Below are 24,941 nucleotides of genomic sequence, written 5' to 3'. Positions count from 1 at the left end.
CCACTAAAGCCAAACATGCGTATCTGTCATGACTCCCATAGGGCTGGAAGGAGTCACACCCCTCCCCTGGTCAGGGGAATGCACTTTCTCTGACTAGCTAAGACCCAATCTGGCTATGTGAGTCAAATCTGCCAAACACTGTTTCCCAAGAGAAATTTGGGTGCAATTTTTTTCAGAAGTAAGATAAGTGGCTATTGGGTGGTAAACACACAAAAAATTCCTCGTTACCTTATAAATATGCCTTTTAACTGAGCCAGCAATTTATTTGCTAGCAGTGTGTTGCCAATGACACGGGAATATTGATATTTCCAGTTGTACACCTTACTCTCCCCCACCGCAGGCACACACGTAGTTTGACTGAAAGCTGGTTAGAATGGCTCGCAAATAGTCTATCACTCTATGTGTAGGCAAAACCTCGGACCAACAAGGGGAGAAAGCCCGTGTCGTACACTTAAAAGGAGAGAGGGAGCCTCTAGATGTAACAACCCACGGGTACCGCCAGTTAATTTAAGCTTTGGGGGGTTGAAAAGCAATCTTCTTAGAAGAGAGATAGGGATGTAAGACGATACAGGACTGCTGGTAAGGGATCCCTCCTGTGTTAAACCTGAAAGGAGGAGTTCTATATTTGGATGGTAAAAGGGAGTGAATTAGCAATGTGGACGGGTGCAAGGAGGAACAGTACCAGCTTGGAAAAGTCCCTAGTGCTTCCTTTAGTTCAGTGTTTCATTAGCAGTATCAATAGCATACGTAGCCATTTTCCTTCTCTTGTGGTATATTATTTCCATCAAATTTGCTTAAATACTATCTTCCTTCCCTACTTTCCTCTCTCCATCCCTCCCCAAGCCTTTTTACTGATGCCTGCCTGATAAAAAAAGGCCCACATCTGTTATTAACCTAAAACTTCCTTGATTCCTTAAAGTGGGTTATTCATTAACAGAAGTTAAATGACTGGCTGTTAGGCAAATCTTGTAATTCTTTCCAACACTGATTTGCTCAGAAAAGCTTCTGTAAATCTCCCGTAGAAATAAGCAAAGCTCTGTGCCAACTGTTAGCTCTAGGCAGAAGTTTGGGAGAGGGAGTAGAAGTTACTCATTTGCCCGATTCTGCACGGTGAGTCCAGGGGAGAAGCCAGTGTTCCGCAGCCTTGACAAGCAGCACAGGGCAGCGCGGCTGCTGTCACCAGGACCGGACGGGACAGGGGCTACCAGACTGCGTCTGAGCGTGATGGTCCCGGGGTCCAGACGAACTGCTCTACAGATGAGGCATTTGCCTTCTCTTCCCTATGATGGCCAGAGTGTCCTGTGCTAAGAGGTATGGCTGTCCTCTCTCCTGTCCTTTTGTTCAGCAAAAACAAAAGCTAATTAAAGTAAATGCCAGAAGCTTCCGTGAGACAGGGGTGGGCTGCTGGAGCTGGGCAGGGGAACTCCCAGGGGCTGGCTGCTTATGCAGATAAAGCGCACTGGCCTGTATGCGCGCTTTCCAGTTCTATGGGTAAAAAAGCCACCTCTCTGTGGGTTATTAATAACATGTCTCTAGGCCTAAAGAGCCAAACACTGTGCTTCTTTGTGCAGTTTTGTTTTACTCCATAATAGTGCAGGCGCGTTTCCATTTCGTGCTTTTGTTAACCTCCAGGAACATTTTGCAACCCGCAAAGAGACTGACCCTGCCTATGGCTTTCAACGAAAATTCAGTAGCATCATGACAGCCACTGAGCAGGACAGTCATCGTTACTGATTGTTGTTGCTGTCACTTTTCCCACTGATATTTAGGATATCTTAGAAATCATCATCAAATCTAACCACTCTTTTGTTCTTTTAAATATGTATTTTGTTTGTTCAAATAGCGATAGTAATCAATCATTGGATTTCATGACATTTACAAATGTTTTCAATGTAAAGAATAGAAAAAAAAACACTTAAGGCATTGTTGGAATTGGACATGCAGTTATTTGATATATGCAATTTAAGTGTAAATAAAGATACATTTAAAATTGAATTTTCCCTGTAATTTGAGAGTTGGGGTATGCTTTCTGGAAAAATAAACCTACAAAATTTGAATTAAAAGTTTTAACAAGATGCATATCAATTCCAGAACAAATATGACCTGCAAAGTTCAACTTCACTGGTGAAAGTGGAGACACTATGACATTATGATGACAGATCACACATTCTTGGTTTAGAAAGTTGGTTAGCCTTGAAGATGTTTCCCTCATTCTCCATGAAGAAAAATGTTTCCTATCTATTTCTGTTTCAGCAAGTTGCAATACATATTCCAATTTAAATATGGTTTTTGAGCTCTTGCCTATTTTTTGTGTGCTTATGGTGGCAAGCCTCCTACAAGCGTAGAACTATATGAGTCCTAGCAACAAGCCCAAGGACAGTTCTTTAGCATCAGGTGGAATACCCAGCCTCTGCTTTACACTGCAGTGGAAGGGAAGTGTAGCAACATGTAGTGGCAGCGGAACCCAAGAGCCGCCCAGGGAACAATGGACATCTTGTGGAAAGGGCTGAAAGTATGCGGCCAATTCCCATGGGAACGCCTTCAGTGCTTTCACACGGTGTGAAAAAGATGCTCCTTGAAAAGAATCTGTAATCCTTTCTTTCAAGGGAAAATCTATCAGAGAACGTTATCGAAACCTTTCCAGAACCCAAGTGGGTCTATGCTAATCAGTGGGGATTTTTAATGAAGTGAGATATTTTTTAATGCACAATAGTGTTGTCCAAGGCATGGTATGAATAAATATTGTTATGCTAGAAGCGAAGACACCAGGGAACATATGAATCTGGGGATGGATGCTAGAGGATTTCTTCAGCATAAATTGGCTTCCTGAGTTTTCCTATATTTCCATTTAGCAGAATCTACTCGTGCAAGCCAGCAATTTTTTATTAGCATCCATTGAGTGTAGGTCACTTTGAAAAGTCTTAAAGAACATTCTTTCTGGTGTCCTGAAGGGAATTTTACACTCCCTCCTCACTGTGACTGCTTGGCATAGTGCCACAGTAAGGCTTTCTCTCCAGGGAACAAGGTAAGTTTGCAAAAAACTAAAACAATAGGGACGCATTCAAGATAGTTCATGATGTACCCAGATTGAAGATCGAGGGAGAATACAAGTAGGATGTAAATATGGCACAAATGGGAACGCCTGGGCACCTTTAACATGGTCCACTCAACGTTAGGTATCGGCACACTGGTGCATTAGTTTTTAAGAGGGATGGCAAAGGGACAAGTTAACAGAAGAATGGCCTGCCTGTAAGGATAATACTTTTAAGGATATAATTGCTGTCACTTCTTGTGTGGTTGCTATCTGCCAAGGTCTGTGCTAAATGCTTCACATAATCTCATTAAACCCCCCAACAACCCTTGCAGATAAGAAACCTGAGGCTTGGGGAGGTTAATTAATCTGCCCAGGTTTACACTGCAGGCAATGGCATAGCCGAGCTCAATTGTATCCAGGTTCCCACTTCTCACTGGGGTCCCATAGTGTCCAAGTCTGGACCCTACACTCTTTTAAACATGTAAGAAAATTGGATAAAATCTAGTGATAAGAACTATTAGAAATGAAGAGGGTGAAAAAGAATGAATGCTAAAGAAATAGAGATTATCCATGAAAGGAAGAGATGTTAACACTATCTTTAAGCCAGAAAGAATTACTAATAAAAGAATACACCTACTCACAGATGGCCAGATTCTCCATTTTTATAAAAGAAATTCTTTGAGGGGACATTTCTCTGTGTTGATGTCATAAAAATATAATTGATCACCAAATTTCTAGGAAGCTGTATGAGGTCTGGAGCCTATGGGCCGGCTCAATGGCGGGTGTGCGGCCATCTGACCACACACCTTTGCTGGGTAGCACTCTGGGAAGACATCCACAATACCCACATCTTATTGATCACACAGATGAATTTATCTACAGCACAGCTTCCCCTACACTTTACCAGCACATAGGTGATTTGATGGGTAGGAGACTTACTATAGGAACAGGCAAAATGGGGATAGAGAATTATACAGTTTAAAACACTTTCAGAAAATTCAGTTAATCACTGAAACAATAAAAGAGGATTGTGGTACCTTTTTCTCCTCCGAAGTATCAATATGTCAAGCAGGATAAACATTTTCCCTGCAATATTTAAAGTACAAATTGATATATCTGGTCCAAATGGATTTTTATGAAGAATTTTCCAGAAAATAAAGTGGGGGAAAGAGGGTACAGTAAGTTCTCACTTAAGGTCATCGATAGATTCTTGGAAAAGGCAACTTTCATCAAAATGAGGTATAACAAAACCAATTTCACCATGGGCTAATTGTTATACACAAGGGTTAAATTCCTATGGCATAGATCTGGTCACAAAAACATACCAAGCTTTGAAATAAAGACCCAAAACATTTCTAATAATAACCATTGAAATAAATGTGAGCTACACATACATTTAAGAAAGATTAATAAAAACAAGTCAGATCATTATTTTCCAAACCGTTTGTTCCAGTTCAGGGTCCCCATGGCAGCAACCCCTCCCAGCAGATCAGCATGCAAGGCAGGAGGCAGCCTGGACAGATGCCCTTCCACTGGGGGGCGCTCTCACACACATGCAGACTCAGTCTGGGACAATGTAAACAAGCCCATTCACCTCATGTACACATTTTCCTGTGGGAGAAAACCCACATGGATGTTGGAAAGAACTTGCATACTCCACACAGACAGGGGCCTCCCCGGCTGGGACTTGAATTCCTTAGTAATCAATATTGTAACAAAACGGATGTTGAAAGAAAGGACATTATTCGAGAACCTGCTGTGTGCATTTTTGTGGAGTAAGTTTGTTCCGCTTATTTGCAACTTCCTGCATTCTTAAACTTCCAGCAGTATTAATCTAGAGCAGCAGTATTAGTCTCCCCGTGTGCCGCAGGAATTTTTAAAACATGCTATGCCAAGGGCACTGACCTCTTTTCCCTTAGATTGTCAAGTATAAAAAAAAAAAAATTGACAACAGCCAGCACAACAATAGCCATCTGGCGGGAATGAATCAAAATTATACCTATTTTTTTTTTAGTCAGATCAGCAAAAAAAAAAAAAAATACATTTTTTTGGTGTGCTGCAGAATTCCAATAATTAGTTTGTGTTGCCATGAGATGGAAAAGGGTGAAGATCGCTGCTCTAGAGGCAGAACAAGAGGATGGCTTCCTCAGGAGCTGTGGCTCCTACAGGACAAACGCTCAGTGTTTCCAACTCCCAGTGTGAAATCTCCAGAGGGAGGGAGGTGTTAATTAAGTTACAACTCTTTCTTCCCCGGGCTTTGTGCAAGGGCTCCCCATAGCCATTCCAGTCACCTGCTTGAGTTCCTGTTGAAACCATGTTTCCTGCGTGGCTTCTCCCCCCAGTACCCCCCATTCTTCCCCGGGAAAGTATAGATTTTCACGAACACAGGGAATTTTGTTTTCTCTGTTAAAAACAAGTCTACTGGAGCAGGCTTTATGTTTCGCCCCAGGAAACAGCATTTCGCTCAGAGGCAGTTCTCTGTCCACTGGGTGAGGGGCAGCCTGTCACCTGACCGGCTCTGGAGCTGCTGCCGGTGGCATCGGGCTGCATTCCTGGGATTCTTTCACCAGGCACTGGCACCGCAATGAACAGCTTCAGGTTCACTGCGCTGAGTGGATTCCGCTCGCTGTGCCCTGGGAGTCCGCTGCCTGAACCCTCCTGCCCAAACCAACAGCTAAGTAAGAGCAAGCGCGCCTTGGGGAGTAGCATGCAGGTAAACTGAGTTTGCGGGGAGAGCTGGGACTCCCGGACGTGTGTCGTGCTGGGTGCAGAATCATTTCTCCTTTTGTGGTGTCTATTTCTCCTTACAGAAACCTGACTTGTCAACCAATACCTGCTGAAAAGTATATACTAAATAATGAGAAAGTGGACTTCAGATTAGGCTCCCTGAAATGCTTGAAAGAGAAATTATGAGCGTGAAAGTTGGGAGTAAGAGGGAATTTCATAAGCCAGATTTTTTTGTAATTCCAAAAGTGCGAGATTTGGAGGCTGACCTACTTGGACGTGAATCTTGGCTCTGGGTAGACCCTCGGACAGGATGTTTAATCTCCCCAGTCCTGCTTCCTCTTTGGTAATAATACCTACCTGCATGGTTGATGGGGGAACTAAGAGAAGAAAGTGTCAAGAAAGAGCTTGGTGTATAGAAAGTATCTGAGTGTGTGCCTATATGTGCATGTGTGTGCACATGTGCGTGCTTGCGTGTGTCTGGTGGGTGCGTCTGTGTGCATGCGGATAGGCCACCGGGCAATGCCATTGAGAAGGCTAGTGGGTTTCCCAGAAGACGAGGTGGAACTTGATCTGGTCTGGCTTTCTCTGCCGTTGCAAAGAGACCAGACACTTGAGCAAAACATTGACCGGAGCTGCTGAAAAATAAATAACGTGTTTGCTGATCCTTATCCAGGAGAGGATGGTGTAGTGTAGCATGTGGGATGCACTTTAAATGAGGACTGATGGGAAGGGAGGCAGCTGAATAATGATCACACAGGGTCGTGTATACCACTGTACACAGCCCCGAGCGGGCTTTGTCGTGGCCGGCCTAGTGCCTCCCCGCCCCCCCGACCCCCACCCCCCACCCTGACTCTGCAGCTTACTCTCCATGTGACCCTGGGCTGGTTATTTTCCTCTCTGAACATCAGTTTCTCATCACATGGAATTGTCCTGTGAATGAAGTTAGTTACTCGGTTTTTGAGAAGTACTTGGAGTAGTACCTGACACATGTATAACATTCGCTAAGCATCAACTGTTGGTGTCATTATTTTACAACCAACTCTTACCTGTTAGCAGCTTTGATCTTCGAAATAACCAGATGAGATAGACTAGGCATGTATTAGCCCCATTTTGCAGATCAAGAAACTGAGGCTCAAGGAAGGGAAAAGCATGAGCCAAAAGTTCCAAAACCACTGAGTGCCCAGTCTGTGACTTGAACCTCAGATAAGAAGTTGATTTAGTGTGTACTCAGGACACATGCATTGAATGAAGCATATTCTAAAAGGTTTGGCTCAAACGCCACTTCCTCCACAAAGCCATTGCTTATCATCTTTCCCTAGGACAGAGCTCTCTCACCCTTGTACTTCCCTAAACGTTTACAGTACACAGGAATCTTTTCTCTGGGCCATCCCTGCGTTGTAGAATGTTGGGTATAAGTCTCATCCGTCCCTTCCCCACCCTGGATGTGTGAACGTTTTCATGTGCAGCTGTGTGCTGCACAATAATGTTTGGCACATGATGGACATTCAAGAGTAACAGCTGAAGGTGGGAGCGTGTATGGGGCTCCTCGCCAGCTGTCACTGTGGGTGCTCCTCTCCCCCCACTGGTATTTCTGCTCCTTCTCAGAGCTCCGACTCTGATGTGTGGGGCAGCTGAGTCTGATTCAGGAAATGCCAGATATTGACCAAGAAGCTGACTGGTCAAGGTAAAGTCATTTCCATCCAATGTCTTACTTTCCTGAATATTATTTCTCTGAGACTCTGTCACTATAAATGTCTAAGGGGGGGAGGGGGAGGGCACAGACTGTGTTAAGGAGAAAATTCAGGGGGAAAAGTATCCCAATTTTTCTATGTTTTCTTGTAGATCTTGTAATTCACCTTTCCACATTAGCCAGGGTGCAAATTTCTCTGTAGGACCCTCACCCCTCTTTCTTTACGCCCCTCCCTAAACCTTCCCTACCACTCTCCTTCATTTCTCTTCCTCTGCGCTTCTCTTCCTTGTGAGTCTCTTGCTCCCTGGTTGGCCTAAACCCCAGAGCACAGATGGGCAGGGTTGTAGGGTCAATGCAGGAGGGAAGAGTTCATTTTCTTAAGACTCTACCCATCTCTTCATCCTCAAATGTCACTAATGCTCTGAGGGCCTTTATTCCTAATAGCAGCCTCACAAGGAATCAATATGCCACAATGGTTATGAACTTGGAATTTAGCACTCTGGGCTCAAAATCTAGCTCCCCAGTTTACTAGCTGTGTGGCTTGGGCAAGTTATTTAATGCCTTGGGTTCCTCACCTGCCATATAGTTATTATCAAGGTTATAATCCTCATATAGTTATTATTGAGGTTAAATGAGTTAATGTTTACTTAGCATCTGGAACAGTACCTGGCGCATAGACAAGCACGTGCAGTATAAATATTGGGTGTCATTTTTCTAAAGCTGGTAGGTATTGTAAAAGTTGCATGTAGGCCATATTACCCTTGAAATCTCTTCAAAGGCCTATGAATTGCATCTTTTGGAATAGCACTGAGAATGTATTTGGCTTGTGTTTAGAGACCACATTGCATAGAAAGTATGTGTCTTTAAACTTTAAAGTTGCATTCAGCATAGAGAGGTGCTCCCACAGTGATAGCTCAGAAGGGTTGTCTGAGATGGCCCAGGAAGCAACAGGCTCCCCTAATCCTTTTCACACTCATTCTGTGAAGCACATGCAGAGTAAAATGACTGTCAGAGTTGCCTATTGCTTATATTAAATCAGGGGTCCTCAAACTTTTTAAACAGGGGGCCAATTTCCTGTCCCTCAGACCGTTGGAAGGCCGGACTATAGCTTAAAAAAAAAAAAAACTATGAACAAATTCCTATGCACACTGCACATATCTTATTTTGAAGTAAAAAAACAAAATGGGAACAAATACAATATTTGTATTTGCATGTGGCCCGCGGGCCGTAGTTTGAAGACCTCTGTATTAAATGAATCATTGCCAGTTCTTACTCTCCGTGCGTGTGGCTGCATTTGTAAGTGACTTGCATGTACGAGATGACTCCACTGTAAATCGTGGGAAAGCCCACCAGCCTGAAATCAGGAAAACAGCACTGGTACAGTTACCATGGGGCCTTGGTGAAGTCATTAAACCTCCCTGGCCATTAAATAACGGCCAAGATCTCCGCAGTGCGATTGGTCTGTGATTTTATTAGGCCCAGAAGGGAGCTGATGAGAATAGTCAGGTATTTAATTGGTGCCATTTCCCTACTCTCTTTGGACTGTTAATTGAGTGAGAAGTAGAGTGGGACTTTATTATTTCCACTGTGGGAATAGAGGGAGGACTGCCTGATCCCAAAACCCTGCTCCTTCAGCCTGCAGTGAAATGCTATCTTCAAGTTCAATGCTCAAGTTCATGCTCACATTCTGTCCAGATTTATCTGGATGCACACTCCTAGGAAGAGTCCTTTATTTCACTGCTACTTGTTCAGGGAGGGTATAAGAATAGGGCAAGTACTGAGGTCATCTTCTGGACTGAGGGTTGGGGCAGCTTCTACGATTAATATAGCAGAGACGCCCAGACAAGAGGGTAAGTATTGGTTTCCATGTCCAGGAAAAGAGAGGAAACCAGGCAGTGGGTCTATGTTCTTCCCTTCCTTGCCTTACCCTTTTCTGTTTGGTTTCCATGGGAATCTGTTTGTGGGAATTCCAGCAAGTGTTAGGCATCTTTGTTGCTTATCCACTCGTTTCCCTGTGGCATGAGAAAAAAAGGAGAAGTACCATACATAGAAAGGAAAAAAAAATAAATGTGGCATTTATGTTGCTTTTTACGGCTCAAATTAAATTCTGGATAAAGCTAATAATTTTTCTAGGATGTTTGAGACAAAAAAATAAGGAAATATCATATGAAGATATCAAGCCGGAATCTGTTACTCTATGCCAGTGGTTTTCAACCCGTGTGCCACAATAACTTTAAAACATTCAGTACCTGGCTCATTAGTCAGGGGCACTGACCTCTTTTCCCTCAGATTGTCAAAGAAAAACAAATGGCAATAGCCAACATAACAATAGCCGTCCATTGTGAATGATTCAAAATTATACCTATTTTTTGTAAGATCAGGAAAAAATGCATTTTTTCGGTGTGCTGCGGAATTTTAGTAGTTAGTCTATGTGTGCCACAAGATGCAAAAGGTTGAAAATCACTTCTCTATGCACATTTCCAAAGGGGTTTTTTTTTCCCCCTTCTCTGGGCACCAAGTTCACATTCTGAGGTCATGTTTTTCAACTAATGGCTACATTGGGTCATTTGTTTCTCTTGCAGAGAGTGTCAAAGAAGACCTCAACGTCTGGAGAAAAATGATCTTTCAAGGAATACAAAGCATACCTCCTGCTACATGTTTTTGCCTTACTAACCTCTGATAACCGGACGCATGGCCCTGGGCCTACACAAAGTCCATTGACCATCAAACTCCTCACCATGCATCACCTGTTCAGACTGGTCTTGGGACAGAAAGATCTTTCCCGAGCCGGGGACCTCTTCTCCTTGGATGACTCTGAGATTGAAGACAGCCTGACAGAAGCTTTGGAGCAAATTAAAATAATTAGCTCATCTTCAGTAAGTACACTAATTTTCAGACTAGACCTCCATTCAGACTAGAAATGATCGATTCTAGGGCCAACAAATTGAATCAGTCCTAGGGGGAAGGATCTTTGTGGGGAAAAGAGGAAGGATCACTAATATGGGTCTCTCTTGACTCTGCGCTGTGGTTTAGTTGGCATCTAAGAAACAACACCAGCGAAGCCATGGACTTGGGGGCAGCCAGGCCGCCTTTGCCCACTCAGGGAGACCAGAACTCCGGGATTTGCAGACCAGAGTGGAATTCTCACAAAGGGTTTTTCTAAGGGTTATTTCTATATCCTTGGAATGGCATGAAGAGGAGAGGGAGCAGACCTGCCAAGCTGCACACCAGCGTTAGTAAACAAAGCAGGTGTGCGTAGGAGGCTGAATAATGGAAGAAAGCAGATGACACCTCCTGCCGTGCAGGTAATGTGAGACAGGGACAACCATCACTCTGCTGTCAGAAGTGACAGTTGCCCAGGGCTTGATAACACTGATTCTCTTTGCTTCTATGTCATCTCGGGTTTGGTTGTTTTCCTTTCCTTTGCTCCTTTTTCTACATCCCCCCACCCCCCCCCACCCCCCAGCATTTAGTTCGCCTGCCTAATTATTAGCCCCCAGTGCGATCAGGCAAGTTTACACTTTCCATCACCCCTCCCATTCCTTCGTTTCTCCTGGATGTCAAGATGATGTATTCTGAAAGTACTTCCCCAAGGGGGTGGGTGCGGAGTGCCTGGTGTGCTTTGATCTTGACCTTCCTCATCATGCTTGGACCCTTCATGAGCCTGGTCCCATTTCAAAGGCCAAGGCCACCAAGCATCCTCTCGCACAGCCTCCCAGCTCAACAGCCTTGGCCAACAAGTGGCATAAATACCCACGGGGCAGAGGAAAGAGACAGGACTCAAGCCACAAAATACCGAATTAGCAAATGTGTACACACTTCAGAAATAAAAGCTCTCTTCCAAGTTACAAAGAAGAAATGTTTGAAGGCCGTGCTAGCAACCAGTTCAGTTTCCTCTTCAAGCTGTCAACATGTTCTCTTGCTGGTGGCCATTAACATGCCACACTCCCCCGGTGACCAGTGAAGTCACTGCCCAAGCACGCGTCCTTTCTCAGGTAATGCCTTTGACAGCAATAATGTGTCCACATTTTTTTCCAGAACATTAATCAACTTAGTCTGGCTCAAAACACAAAGTATCCCTGATACATTTCCACTTTCTGGGCAAGATTTATGTGCTATTGCCAGCAGCCCCATTCATCACACTCCTCTGGAAATAAATTGGGTGAATATGCCACTGATTTTCATCCAATCTAATATATATATTTCTAACAAATATTATCTTATTTATAATATCTATTGGACATAATAAATACATGGTATATATCGACATTCCCTGAAACCCAATTCCACATTTCCACTAGAGGCCACTGGTATGGGGGTGTGTTGTTATTGTTTCCTTCACCAATTGCACTGTCTCGCGGATATTAAATTCATAATCTTAGGACTGTGAGCTCTGCCTGTCATGTGTCCCGCTGTCTCATCAGGAGCACTGTCCATCCTTTCAGCCCTCCAGTCAGTATCCCAGCAGACCCACAAGTCTACAAGTCAGTAGGTCTCCTGTGTTCTTCATCTACTAACTTATTTCATATCTCACTTCTTCCTTGCCTCTATCTGTAACCATGGCATAGAGCAGATGGGTGGCAGAATAATAATCATCATTTTTTTAGAGGAATCATGGAGGTCAATCCAATTTTTAAATGCAACAATCACTCAGATCAACCCAATATTTAAATTTCCTAATCAATCCTAGTTATAAATATATCTATTAGTGGAATTCCTTCTCCCTTTCTGCTCCTTTAAAAGCCAGTTCTGGTTTCATTATTCCTTTAATGATTTCTAGTGACTCTAGTTCTTAGTGATTACTTCCTTCTAAAAAGACATATTTGCCCCTTTGCATTATACATTGTCCTCACAGAAAATCATCTACTCATATAACCTCAAGTGCAATCTCTACATGAGGGGATACAAAATCTATGATTTTTAGGCTTGACAGTTCTCCCTAAGCTTCAAGCTCATAGTAATTGATATCCAGGACCTCAAAATCAATATGTCTTAATTTGAAGTTATCATCTTTCATTTTCCTAAATCTCTAGGTTTTAAACCCGAAGTCACTCCTGACCCCTTTCTCTCACGCTCCTCTTGCCCTGTGAGTTCTGCAGAAACTGCCATAGAAATGCCTCCTCATCTGCTCCTTCTTTTCCCTTCCTGCTGCTGTCACCCTGGCTCAGGCCTTCAAAACAACAGCTGACCACCCCCCTACCCTTGGTCCTGCCTTTCTCTAGTTCATTCTACCAACAACTACCAGATCAAACTGCCTAGTCCAAAACCCATCCATGATGCCTCAATGCCCATGACATTCTATGACCAATGCCAGTGATCAGTCCACTGAACCACCATAGCTACTCTATGGCTCACTTCACCGTTAGCTGCATCCCCTCCCTCCTTTATGATCAGGTCTTTCCTAATGACTCTGGGTCTCCGGAATCAATTCCACTTCTCAATTTCTTGTTAGAAGCATAGAACTAGAAGGGACCTTCTAAATCATCATTTCCAACTTCCTTCTAGCACGAGGGTTTCTTCTCTAGGATTCCTAACAAATAGGTGACCTTTCCTTCTGCACTTGCAAAGACAAGGAAGGACATAGCAGGTTTCTGATATTTTTCCTGCTTCTCAATCTTCCTTTCATAAATTTCCCTTTTCCATTGCATGCAGCCTTGATGGGGCCTTCGGTCAACATTCCCTACCTTGCCTTTGCCGGAGGAGGAGGGAGAAAAGAAGTGGGGACATCTGACCCAAGCTATAACAATTAGAATTTCTTTCCCAGTAATTTTAGGGGGGAAATCAGCACAGGGTGATTTATCATGATGATGGTGCCCTCAAGAAACAGCTTTTTGGTTCCTGCTCCTCTATCACCCTTCCAAGGCCAGATAGTGCAGCTTTTACTTCAAATCTGTGAGCCACCTTATATCTCATTATTATTTTACTACAGCTATCTAGACTTCTTCTGTTGCTTATGACCACGGAATCCTAACTGACAAAAAGATAGCTGTTTACTGTTCAAATGGTTAGTGTGTTTCTCCTTTCAGCCAGATGAAATCTTATTCTTTGTGGTTTTTTTTTCTATCAATTGTGCTTCCTCCCCACCCCCAACAATCCAAAGGATCTAGTGTCTGCTCCTACAAGAATTTTAAACATCTGAAGATGGGTATCTGTCTCACTTCTGGCTTCTCTCTTCCCAGCTAAACATCCTTTGTGCCCTCATGTTTTTCTAAGACAAGGAAAGGGCAGGCCTATGACAGGGAAAGGCTACATCACCTCATATTTCCCGTCTCAGGTCTGGAAACTCAATTTTATCAGTACCTTAGAAATGCTATCCAAATCATGCTATCCAAATGCAAGGCTCAGAGGTATAAATGAGAATGCTGGCTTACTGATTTTCGATGTGAAATAAAACTCATGTGAGTTAGAATTCTTGCGTGTTCCATGCTGTTCACCCAATCTTTCACTGGATGAGAAATGTTATTATTGATTAGATTTCTTCCTCTGTTATAATTACATTTTAGTTCTACCTCCCTGAGATTATTTTTCACTCACCTGTGAAGTCACCCTAGTGCATAGAGCATCTTGGGTTAGCCCAATAGCTGGCTAATTCCACTTAAATGAATGGATTTTGCTGTTGTTGTTGTTTAATCCTCAAAGGACAATCCTGTTTTCAAGTTCTTGGAGGATGCCTCAATGTAGCTCCCAAGTACTGCCTGAATTCTCAACATTCTGGTTACCCTCCGCTGGAATCTTCCTATTTTATTAATATAATGTATCATTGCCCAGTATTTGAACCAATTGTTTAGAACAATTGCTAATACCAGTCAGACACTCTGTTTCTAAAATTTCTTTTCAATAATAACATCACATGGTTGGCCACATTTATACTGTGATGTGCCAAAATTCTCAGGTTGAATCAAGACTTGTAATTGGATAATGTGAAAACAAAATTTAAGTGAATTTTGTCACATTTTAAACCATTGCAATTATATGCTTGTTTTTAGGCCCTTCTTCCAGAATACCCATTCCTTTTTAAAACTCATGATTCTGGCCAATATATTAGTTACATTCCTAGCTTTGTAGATCTGAAAACTCAGTAAGCAAGCCTCCAATCCTTCTTCTAAAGTCACTCACAAGCCCTAGTTGGTTTGTCTCCATGGATAGAGTGTTGGCCTGCAGACCAAAGGGTCCCAGGTTTGATTCTGGTCAAGGGCACGTACCTTGGTTGAAGGCTTCTCCCTGGCCTGGGCCCTGATCAGGACTCATGCAGGAGGCAACCAACTGATGTGTTTCTCTTACATAGATGTTTTTCTCTGTCTTTCCCTCTCTCTCCCACTCTCCCTAAAAATCAATGGAGCCCAGCTGGCATGGCTCAGTGGTTGAGCGTTGACCTATGAACCAGGAGGTCATGGTTTGATTCCTGATCAGGGCATATGCCTAGGTTGCGGGATCGATCCCTAATGTGGGGCATGCAGGAAGCAGCCAATCAATGATTCTCTCTCATGGTTGATGTTTCTATCTCTCTCCCCCTCTCTGGAATATATATATCCAGTGGAAAAATATATAAATCAGTGGAAAATATCCTCTGGTGAGGATTTACAAAAAAGGTTAAAACAAACAAACAAATAAATAAATAAATAAATATCATGATTCTGTCCAATATATTAATTACATTCCTAGCTTTGTAGATCTGAAAACTCAGTAAGCCAACTGCCATTCCTTCCTGTAAAGTCACTCACAAAATAATTGAAACTTACTAGATTCTATTCTGTAGTTCATGTCCTTTTTGTAGTTCATGCCCTCCAAGACACTGATGGAAACTATTTTGTCCTTATTGTTTGCTTTGAAAGTGTGACTTTGCACTAAAAATTCTCGCCAATGTGACTTTAAGCTTTTCATTTCAAGTCCTTTCTGGAATACATTTACCTAATAATCACTTCTTTTGCTACCTTGGCTCTCCTCCCAGACTACTTCAGGTGAAATTGTCTCCTTACCCACTCACCCCCTTCTCCCACCCCCACCCCCACCTTTCCCATGATGTTCACCCAGGCCTAATTGTTCCACCACCTTCCAGTTCTCTTTAATTTTTTATAACAATAAAAAAATGTTAGGCACTCAAAATTCACCCAATTTAAGCAATTAGATAAAATTTAAAATCACTTGCATAACAACCTCTAATCCATTTCTCCTCCCTTTTCTCCCAAAGGTAATCAATATCCTGATTGTGGTATTTATTTGTGCATGTTTTTATCTGTTTGCTACATGGTCATGATTCAAAACCACTTATAGTATTATATTTCATGTTTTTAAACTTTATATAAATACAATTACAAGCTCAATATTATGTTTTTGAGGTTTAGCTATGTCGCTGCATGTAGATCCAATTCATTTGTTTTCAGTGGGATAGAGAATTCCATTACAAGGCTATGCCACAATTTGTTTATCCATTCTTCATTTGATGGCCATTTATTATCTAAACAGTGCTACAGTGAACATTCTGATGATTAGCAATTTTGGCAAATGTACTAGTATTTCTAGTGTACACAACTCGGGGTGAAACCATTGGTTTGGAGGTTTTGAATGTTTTCAACCTTCTGATGTCCCACCAAATTGGTCTCCAAAGTGGTTGCACCAATTTACACTCCCATTACCCATGAGTAAGAGTCCCAGTGGCCTTACCTCACCAACGCTTGCTTTGTGAGATTTTTAAAGCTTTTGTCAATTAAAGTAAAACAGAGTATCTGATTATCATTAAAAGTTGCAATTCCCTCATTAGTAGTGTAGTTGATCATTTTAAAAATAAGTTTATTTGCTATTCGTCATTTGGCTTCCCTTCTCCGTAAAGCACTTATTTATGATTAGGTCTTGTTTTTCTTTCATTTTTCTTTTGAGACTTAAAAATATATAGTTTTTCTTATTAATTTGAGGGAGTTTTTATATATTCTTGTATTAATCCTTTGTCATTTATGCATCTCTTACTCCAAATATAGCTTGCATTTCACTTTTTATTGTAATAAATATTAATATCTGGTAGGACAAGTATCTCCAATCCCTTCTTTAAAATTGCTTTGATTTGGTTGTGTTTTTTGATAATTTTGTATTAGGCTTCTCAAGTTTCATGAATGATTCTGTCATACCTTGATTGGAATTTCATTGTCTATAGATCAATTTGAACAAGATTAACATCTTTATGGCATAATCTTCTTATCTGTAGATCTTGTATACCTATCCATTTATTTAGCTCTTCTTAAGTATCATTCAATAAAGTTTTATCATGTTTTTCTTAAGGATCTTAAGAGTCTACACATCTTTTTTTTCAATTTATAAGTATTACATTTTTAGCTGAGATTATAAATGGCATCCTTTTTAAAATTGTATTTCACAAGTATATTTTAAGGTGATTTTAACAGAAATGGCATTTGTGTAGTGGTCTTGTATCCAGTAGACTCATTCAGCTCTCTTATTAATCCTAATAATTTATCTATAATTTTTTCCATTTATTCAACAAATAAACTTTGAAAATAGTGTACTTTATGAATCTGGAGCTTTATAATTATGTATATACAAGTTTAGGGTTGCTATTTTTTCCTTGGAGAAATTTTTCTTTTATTATTATATATTATTATATACTAAGCATTTTTATTCTATCCTAGAGGCCCAGTGCATGAAATTCGTGCATTGGGGGAGGGGGAGGGCATCAGCCCAGCCTGCACCCTCTCCAATCTGGGACCCCTCGATGGATGTTCGACTGCCGGCAGTCAGACATCCCTCTCACAATCCGGGACCACTGGCTCCTAACTGCTCACCTGCCTGCCTGCCTGATCGCCCCTGACTGCCTGCCCCCCACTGGCCTGGTCGCCCCCAACTGTCCCCCTCTGCCAACCTGGTTGCCCTAACTGCACCCCTGTCAACCTGGTCACCCCACACAGACTGCTGTTCAGTTGCTTGATCATCCCTCACTAACCCCAGGCCGGCCTGCTGTTTGGTCCTCTGTCCGGTTGTTTCAGTCATGACAGCCCCTGGCTTTTTATATATTAGGATGATATAAAACATTTTAGCATTTTCTTGCTTTTGGCCATAGCATTTTATATCAAAAATAAGGAAATAAAAACAAGAAATTAAACCAGTATTCTTGCTCTTATCACTTTTGTGTGAAATAGCTTAGGAAATTATAGCTGACACAATATTCCAGGAGATATATGAGATATAGATATAATACAAAAATATTTCCAAAAAATTGATGAGGATGATCTGAAAAGTTATCAAAATTATAAAGAGTGGAGCTAAACATTTGGGTACAAATTAAGTCAACTGCAGGTTGACTTAATCAGCAATAACTAAAAGTTATAATGAGGAAAAAACAAAGATTTTTCCAACAGCAACAACAAAAACATAAAATGCACCAATTACACTTAAAAGTTTGTGAAGCTTAGATGAAGAAAATAGCTAAATTAGTATTGTAAAAGAATTGAGAAATGGAACAAGCAAACAAAAAGACAGCCTTGAAATGAACCTGATGTATATGAACCAATTATTGAAAATGAATTGTTCAGTAAATAATGGTGGGAGAACTTGATTAGCTATTCAGAATACAATGTGCATATTTGCTTACTTCCATAAATATGCGATAGATTTAAGAGTTAAGTGGATACTGAAGAGATTAATTTCTAAAATACCAAATGTTAATGTTTTCACATATTTTTTAATCTAGAAAAAATATGGGTGAATTTTTTTAAATCTTTGATAAGGAAAACTTAAAGTGAAAAGAAAAGCTGCTAAAGAAGTTACAGAGAAAGAAAGGAGTTTGTGTAAATGAACATTTGCCTGTGCTTGGAGGGCCTCTGTCAAGTATGTGAGCAGTTGGCGATCCTGGTTTTCCTTGGGCAAGGAGACTGGGGTGAGAGGGAGAGTACTTATCACTGTGAACTCTTTCTTTGTATCTTTTCAATTTTTGAACCATGTCCATAAATTTCATTTTCAAAAATATTAATAATTTAAACAACTTAAATTTCCCATTTAAAAAATGAAAATCAATAAAGCCCCCAAAAGACTGACAGAGTTGACTACCTAAATACTTAGCATGTCAATAAATAGCAGCAAATAAAATAAAATAGAATCTAAAAATACGGAAGCATGGAGACACATTCATAAGCAATATGCCAAAAGTTGACTTAATATCCTTAATAGAAAAAGATATTGCACTAAGGGAGGACCAAAACTAATGAAGTCATCTGAAGAAAAATAGACATCAGATACAGTGGGCAATTCCTAAAGGAGGAAATACAAATGGCCAATAAACATGACAAAATATTTAATCTCCCTTCCTATCAAGGAAATTAGCAATGAGATATTGTTTTTCACTGATCACATTAGCAAAACTTAAAAATACTTTGCTCTTGCCCTAACCGCTTTGGCTCAGTGGATAGAGCATCAGCCTGTGGACTCAAGGGTCCCAGGTTCGATTCCAGCTAAGGGCATGTACCTTGGTTGCGGGCACATCCCCAGTATAGGGGGTGTGCAAGATGCAGCTGATCAATGTTACTCTCTCATCGATGTTCCTAACTCTCTATCCCTCTCCCTTTTCCTCTGTAAAAAAATCAATAAAATATTAAAAAAAATACTTTGCTCTCGCAAAGGTACAATAGGCAGAGCATGTTTTCACCCAGCTGATGAAAGTATAAATCAGTAAGACCTTTCTGGAAAATAATTCTGCAGTGTATCATGAGACTTAAAATTATTCCTCTCCTTTTCCTCAGAAATTTCCACTTCTGGAGAATCTAGGCTAGAAGTAATCTAGAGTGTGAGAGGGCTTCGTCCTGGCTGCTGGGTAGAGTGTTGTCCTGATGCGCCAACATTGTAGGTTTGATCCGATCCCTGGTCAAGGCACATACAAGAAGCAACCAATAAATGAATTAAATAAGTGGAACAACAAATCGATGTTTCTCTCTGTGTCTCCCTTCCTCTCTCTCTCTCTCAAATCTTAAAAAATATATATATTTATATTTAAAAAAGGGATAGAGAGCTTTGTGTATAAGATGGTTACTGCAGCATTCATGGTAATAGTATAAAAAAGTTGTTAGAGCTGGAACTTGCAGTGGGATAGAAAGCCCCATCACTTCCTATCTGATGGCCTCACTGCTCTATTGTGCTTGCAGTTTTGTCAGTCCACCGTGGAGTTCCCAGTCAGACCGATTTCCAAATTAAACCAGTGTGCCTGTTTTTCACATTAGATGTTTTGAAGGATCATATCATCTCTCAATAAAGATGATTAGGTATTTGAGGGAGAATTAGAACAGAACAGCATTGGGAAAAGTTAATATGGATTTGGAAGTTAACTGAATTGAAAAAAGAAAGATGACATGATGTGTCCTATTGTGTCCAGAGAGAAAGCTTATGAGGAGAAGTGGGAAGGTAACTTGAAACATTTCACCGAAGTTACTGAAATGTCAGAGCAAAAAATAATGGACTTAGAAACCGAAATAGCCTGAAGATTAAACCCACTTGCAAGTGAATAATTAAGTTCCTTTGGCCTCTCACTGCTCCCTGTCTGTGTGTCTGTGACACATGGACCTGCTCCATTTGAGCACGTTTCCAACTCTGCCTCTTCCTCAAGAGTCCATCTCGGAAGAAGGAGGCCCTGGTGGTGTCGGGCCTTACCTCCTGGCACACAGTGTGGCCCACCTGTTTGCTAAATGACTCAGTGTGTATTTTGTCGGACCTGTGAGGGATTATTTTCCAAAGTATTATTTAAGTGAAGGTTTTCTTCCCAATAGGATTACCAAACCAACAACAATGACCAGGCCGTGGTTGAGATCTGCATCACAAGAATCACAACAGCCATCAGAGAGACAGAGTCCATTGAAAAGCACGCGAAGGCCCTCGTAGGGCTCTGGGACTCCTGCCTGGAGCACAATCTGAGACCCTCCGGGAAAGACGAAGACACCCCTCATGCAAAAATCGCCTCTGATATCATGAGCTGTATTTTGCAGGTATGTTGGTGTTTAACATCATGCCTAGTTGATACTGGCTTGGCAGTTTAGGTGAACATGTGATAGCTCTGAACCAAGAGCCAATATTCTATAGTGTTTGGATATTGTCAAAAGATACCGCAAACCATCAATAACTAAGCCAGACAAACTGGTCATTAATAAACCAAGAAGGTTCTATCAAGCCCCTGTGAGGCATTCAAAGGAAAACCACAGCAAGCTCTAATTTGTTGTGAGAGATAAGACACATACATATAAAAAGCTACAATAAAGCAATGCAATGTGTGCCAAGATTTAAATGAGGAATATTGGAAAATGCAGAAAAGGAGACCAAAGAGGGAGTGGAGTCTGAACTGGGGGACAATGAGCTTGGAATATGTGGAGAGAATTGTCATTTTTAAGTGTATTTCTTTTTTAAAAATTTATCTTTATTGTTGAAAGTATTACAGATGTCCCCCATTTTTCCCCATTGACTCCCTCCACCCCACCTTCACCACACTATTGTCTGTGTCCATGGGTTATGCACATATGCATACAAGTTCTTTGGTTAATCTCTTCCCATTCCCCCACCCTCTCCTTGCCTTCCCTCTGAGATTCATCAATCTGTTCCATGCTTCTATGTCTCTGGATCTATTTTGTTCATCGGTTTATTTTATTTATCCATAATAATAATACTAACCTGTTCTGATCATGTTTGAATTCTCTCCTCTGGCATAAATATCAATTTGGAATTTTGGCTCAGCCACAAAACAATTATGTGAGATGGAAATGTTGGGCAAGACACTTAACTTCCTAAGCCACAGTTTCCTCCCTGTAAAATGCAACATTGTCTATGACACATTTTACCAACCAATGATGTTGATGGGTACTTCTCAAAAGAGAATTATTGATCAGATAAGTTGGTAAACACTGAATTCAACATTTCCCTTTTGAGCTATCACATGCTTCATAGTATATTAAAGTCTTCAGAAAGTCCTGCGATAAAGAAATCTGGTTAATGAATTAGTACAGCATTTTCCACTGCGATTCAGCCATGAAACTTTCTCCCCTAGCCCCACCCGAACACAATGTATATGAATAGCCCTCAGAAGTTTGGTTCCACTAAGCACAGTTCAAGAACATCTCATTGTGTTAAAGCGTCTAGCACTGTGTGTAGCCGCTACTGTTAGCTTCATTCCTTCTTCTTCTACTTTTTCTCACAGTTGTCTATGCTAAACTGGAGCATATTTCATACTTCACATTCAGTCCAGGGGCTGGTGAACTGAACAAAAGACTCTACACACATTATCACATTGGTTTTTCTGTGTGTTTTTTATCTTTAATTTCTTTATTGGTTAAGGTATTACAAGTGTGTCCTCATCCCCCCCCCCATTAACCCCCAATCTCCCCCTGCTACTCATGCTTTGTTTTGTTTGTGTGTTTTTTTATCTTTAGAGTTAGGGATGGGAGGAGAGGAAATGGGGATTTCATGTATAATGAGAGATTAATATTGCTTGGCTATAACAACGAAGACTGAATATATGTTCTTCATTGGTTACCTTGAATGTGTTATTAACATACATCAGAAGCATATTATTTTACTCCAAAGTGCCACTCCAAGGTCATGCACCCAGAAAGCAGCTGCATTCTTCAGCTCCCACTGCCATTTCAAAACCACTGGTCTAGACACGAGCACAGTGCCACCCACGGAAATGGAATGCAGGCCACAAACATGAGCCACCGATGTCACTGGAATTTTCTAGTGGCCACATTAAAAAGGAGTACAGAGGAACACATGAAATTGATTTGATAGTATATTTTCCTTAACTCAATATATCCAAAATATTATTTCAGCATGTAATCAATATAAAAATTAGTGAGATCTTTTACTTTACTACGTTTATAAACCCAATGTGCGTCTTAGCACGTCTTACTTTGGAGGACTCCCCTTTCAGGGGCTCAGCAGCTTCACGAGGGTAGTGGCTGCTGGGGTAGCCAGTTCTAGAGAGTCAGGGAGATTTTCTGGATAGAGATCACCTTTGGGAAGGGTTATGGACACTAAGCAAGAATTTCACCAAATAGAAATGGTGGAGTGAGAGGACATTCCAGGCAGAAAAAAACAACTTGTACAAAAGTCCAGATCTGTGAAACGAGACCAAGGTCAGAAGAGCAGGCTACCCTTCCAAGTGCCCTAAATTCTAATAAAAAGGGATGTTTCATTCTGGGTAAGGGGTTAGGGCTTCTACTTCAAAGTTGGGGGTGGGATGGGAAAGAGGAAGCAAATGCTTCTGAGAAATAAAAATGCCGAACTTACTGCCGGTCAATGACTCAGTGACTCTGTAAATGAGTTTGTAAGATTGTTGAGATTAGGGACCCAAGGACAAGCACTGATAGTTTTGGAAAGAGATAAAGAGAAGGACAAAGGGATAGGCCTCTTGGTTGAGAGGGACAAGAGACACCAGCCTGTAGGGACAGTGTGGGTACAGGGTGTTCTTAATGTGCCCTCCAAGGAGGCAGACGGCTTTGTAATGGACAGTGGGGAAACCTAAAGGCAGACTTGTCCAGGCCACCCCTGGGGATGCGACACCAGAAAGCGAGCCCAGGAAGCAAAGCAAGGCTGTGGTCACAGCACTGGCGTTTAGCTTTCATCCAATTTTAAGGAGAACTATTTGGCCCGCAATGAATGCCAAAAAGATGATTTTTATCCTACTTGTAATTTGGGTTCTTGTGGGAACCGTGTATAAATCCAAATGACTCATATTCTGTTCTGTGTTTTGTTTTGTTTTTCAGTAAAATAAAGAGTAGATCAATTTTCAAAAGGCAGCCTTACCATTTTTAGCTTGCACAACAATAAAAAAGAGCGATTTTCTCTCCATCCACCCCATCTCCCCAAACAGACAATCCCTGCAGCAGGCAAAGGCCCACCAGTTCTTTCCATGTCCTTGGCTATTTCAATTGATGTTTTTTTTTTTCTGGCCATTTCATTGTCATTTCAAATTTAAATATATCACTCACACACAAAAACTTTCTGTCTTATTTTCCCCAAAATTGCCTTTTTCGATCTTGTTCCAATCTACCCCAAAAGACCTTTTTTACTCCTCTTTTAATGAGTAATTATAGGGGGTGGACAAAAGTGGATTGTACAAATAAGTAATACAATAATTAGTAAATAATGATAGAAGCATAAACTCTCTGTTTTGTACACTCACAACTGTAAACCTACTTTGGCTGACCCCTGTATCGAATTCTTTTTCTTTGTCCCTAAATTTATGAATTTGCCACATTAACCTTAAAGTAATATAAAATTCCAGAATTCACCTGTTAGACATTCCTCAATATAAAATCCATACAGTTGCGCAGCATGCACTTCTGGGTTCTGCTATCTCTTGCCTTAGGTGATATGCTTTAACAGCCCACCCTCAGTCCTTAGACAAGGCTCTCAAACTATCATCTAGAAAATAGGGGATGAACCAGATCACCTTCCGGTTTGAAATTCTGATTCCCTTAGGAGATGCTGAGAGGTGGAATAGCAAAGAGCTTTAGAGCTTGAGGGCCTTAGAGTCGGATGCTCTTGATCTTACATAAGTGAGAGAAAACTTATTTTATCTCTCAAAGCTCTGTGCTGCCAACTGTAAAATGGGCATAACAACTTGGTTGCTCCTGAAGAACATCTTTTATTGTAAAAGCCACCTCCCTGTGTGGTCCAGCCACTCTCTGGAAGTGCCTATCTCAAACCATAGTTTTCTATGCCCTGGTTTTTACATAGGATTGGCCAATGCCTATTTCTTTGCCCCTCAAAAAATCATAAAGGGGAAGACACCCTCCACATTAGATTGTAGGATAAATCCAAACCTGGAGAGGGTTGAAAAAAATTAAAATGCACCTCAAGGAGCTTATCACCATTGACATGGCTGGTGGGCTAGAATGAGATTCTAGAGCAGTTACAGCCTCTTCTCCAACCAAATCACTTAGCAGAGCTGTTGTCAAGGTAGCTGGGCATTTCATCTCCCTCATCTTTGCTCACACTGCTGATGAGCCCTATGGAGAGGGAGATTGCCCAAGGGGGTTATCTGGAGGGAGGAATCGGAATAATCCCCAAATCCTACTGTTAGAAAATCAGAAAGTATCTGTTTTTTCTCTGTAGGAGGACTCCACTGACCATTCTTTTTGATTCCACACGTCAGTTGTCTTATTTCTTCTTCCTCAGTTATGTTGCATGAAGATTCAAAATCAGCCCCTGATTGGCATTGCATGCAAAGTGCTTTGGACACTTTTGAGAGCATTTCCAATGCAACTCTTAGGGCAGGATTGGTTATGCTGGTTTAGAAGTTTATCCAATAGGCAACCCAGCTCTACCTACCATTCACATGCAGTGTGATCTTGAGCAAATTAATCTTTTTGTGCCTCTGTTTAGTCATCTGTAAAATGCAGATGACGAAAGTACTTGCCACATAAGTTTGTTGAGCAGATTAAATGAGTAGACATTTAAAAACAGACAAAATCTATAGGACACAGAAAGTGCTGCGTGAGTATTGACTTTGGT

General features: G+C 41.2%; 1 protein-coding gene across 4 annotated transcripts in view; it reads left to right on the top strand.

Annotated features, from left to right (window-relative positions):
* Positions 1 to 1,007: 1,007 nt before the first annotated feature.
* VEPH1 (ventricular zone expressed PH domain containing 1) overlaps positions 1,008 to 24,941 on the top strand; it is a 213,508-nt gene continuing 189,574 nt past the window's right edge. For 2 of the 4 annotated variants that reach the window (XM_081086676.1, XM_081086677.1), the window contains exons 1-3: positions 1,008 to 1,311; positions 10,034 to 10,327; positions 20,207 to 20,422. In XM_081086676.1, coding sequence (XP_080942802.1) covers positions 10,190 to 10,327; positions 20,207 to 20,422 — 354 coding nt within the window. In that variant the 5' untranslated portion in view covers positions 1,008 to 1,311; positions 10,034 to 10,189. Of the gene's footprint in view, positions 1,312 to 5,599; positions 5,748 to 10,033; positions 10,328 to 20,206; positions 20,423 to 24,941 lie in introns of those variants that run through there. The other 2 variants (XM_081086678.1, XM_081086679.1) reach the window with 2 other exon arrangements.

The sequence above is a fragment of the Myotis nattereri genome (genome assembly GCF_964212035.1).
Source record: "Myotis nattereri genome assembly, chromosome: 3".
Classification (NCBI taxonomy): Eukaryota; Metazoa; Chordata; class Mammalia; order Chiroptera; family Vespertilionidae; genus Myotis; species Myotis nattereri.
This window is presented reverse-complemented; position numbering and strand designations above follow the sequence as displayed.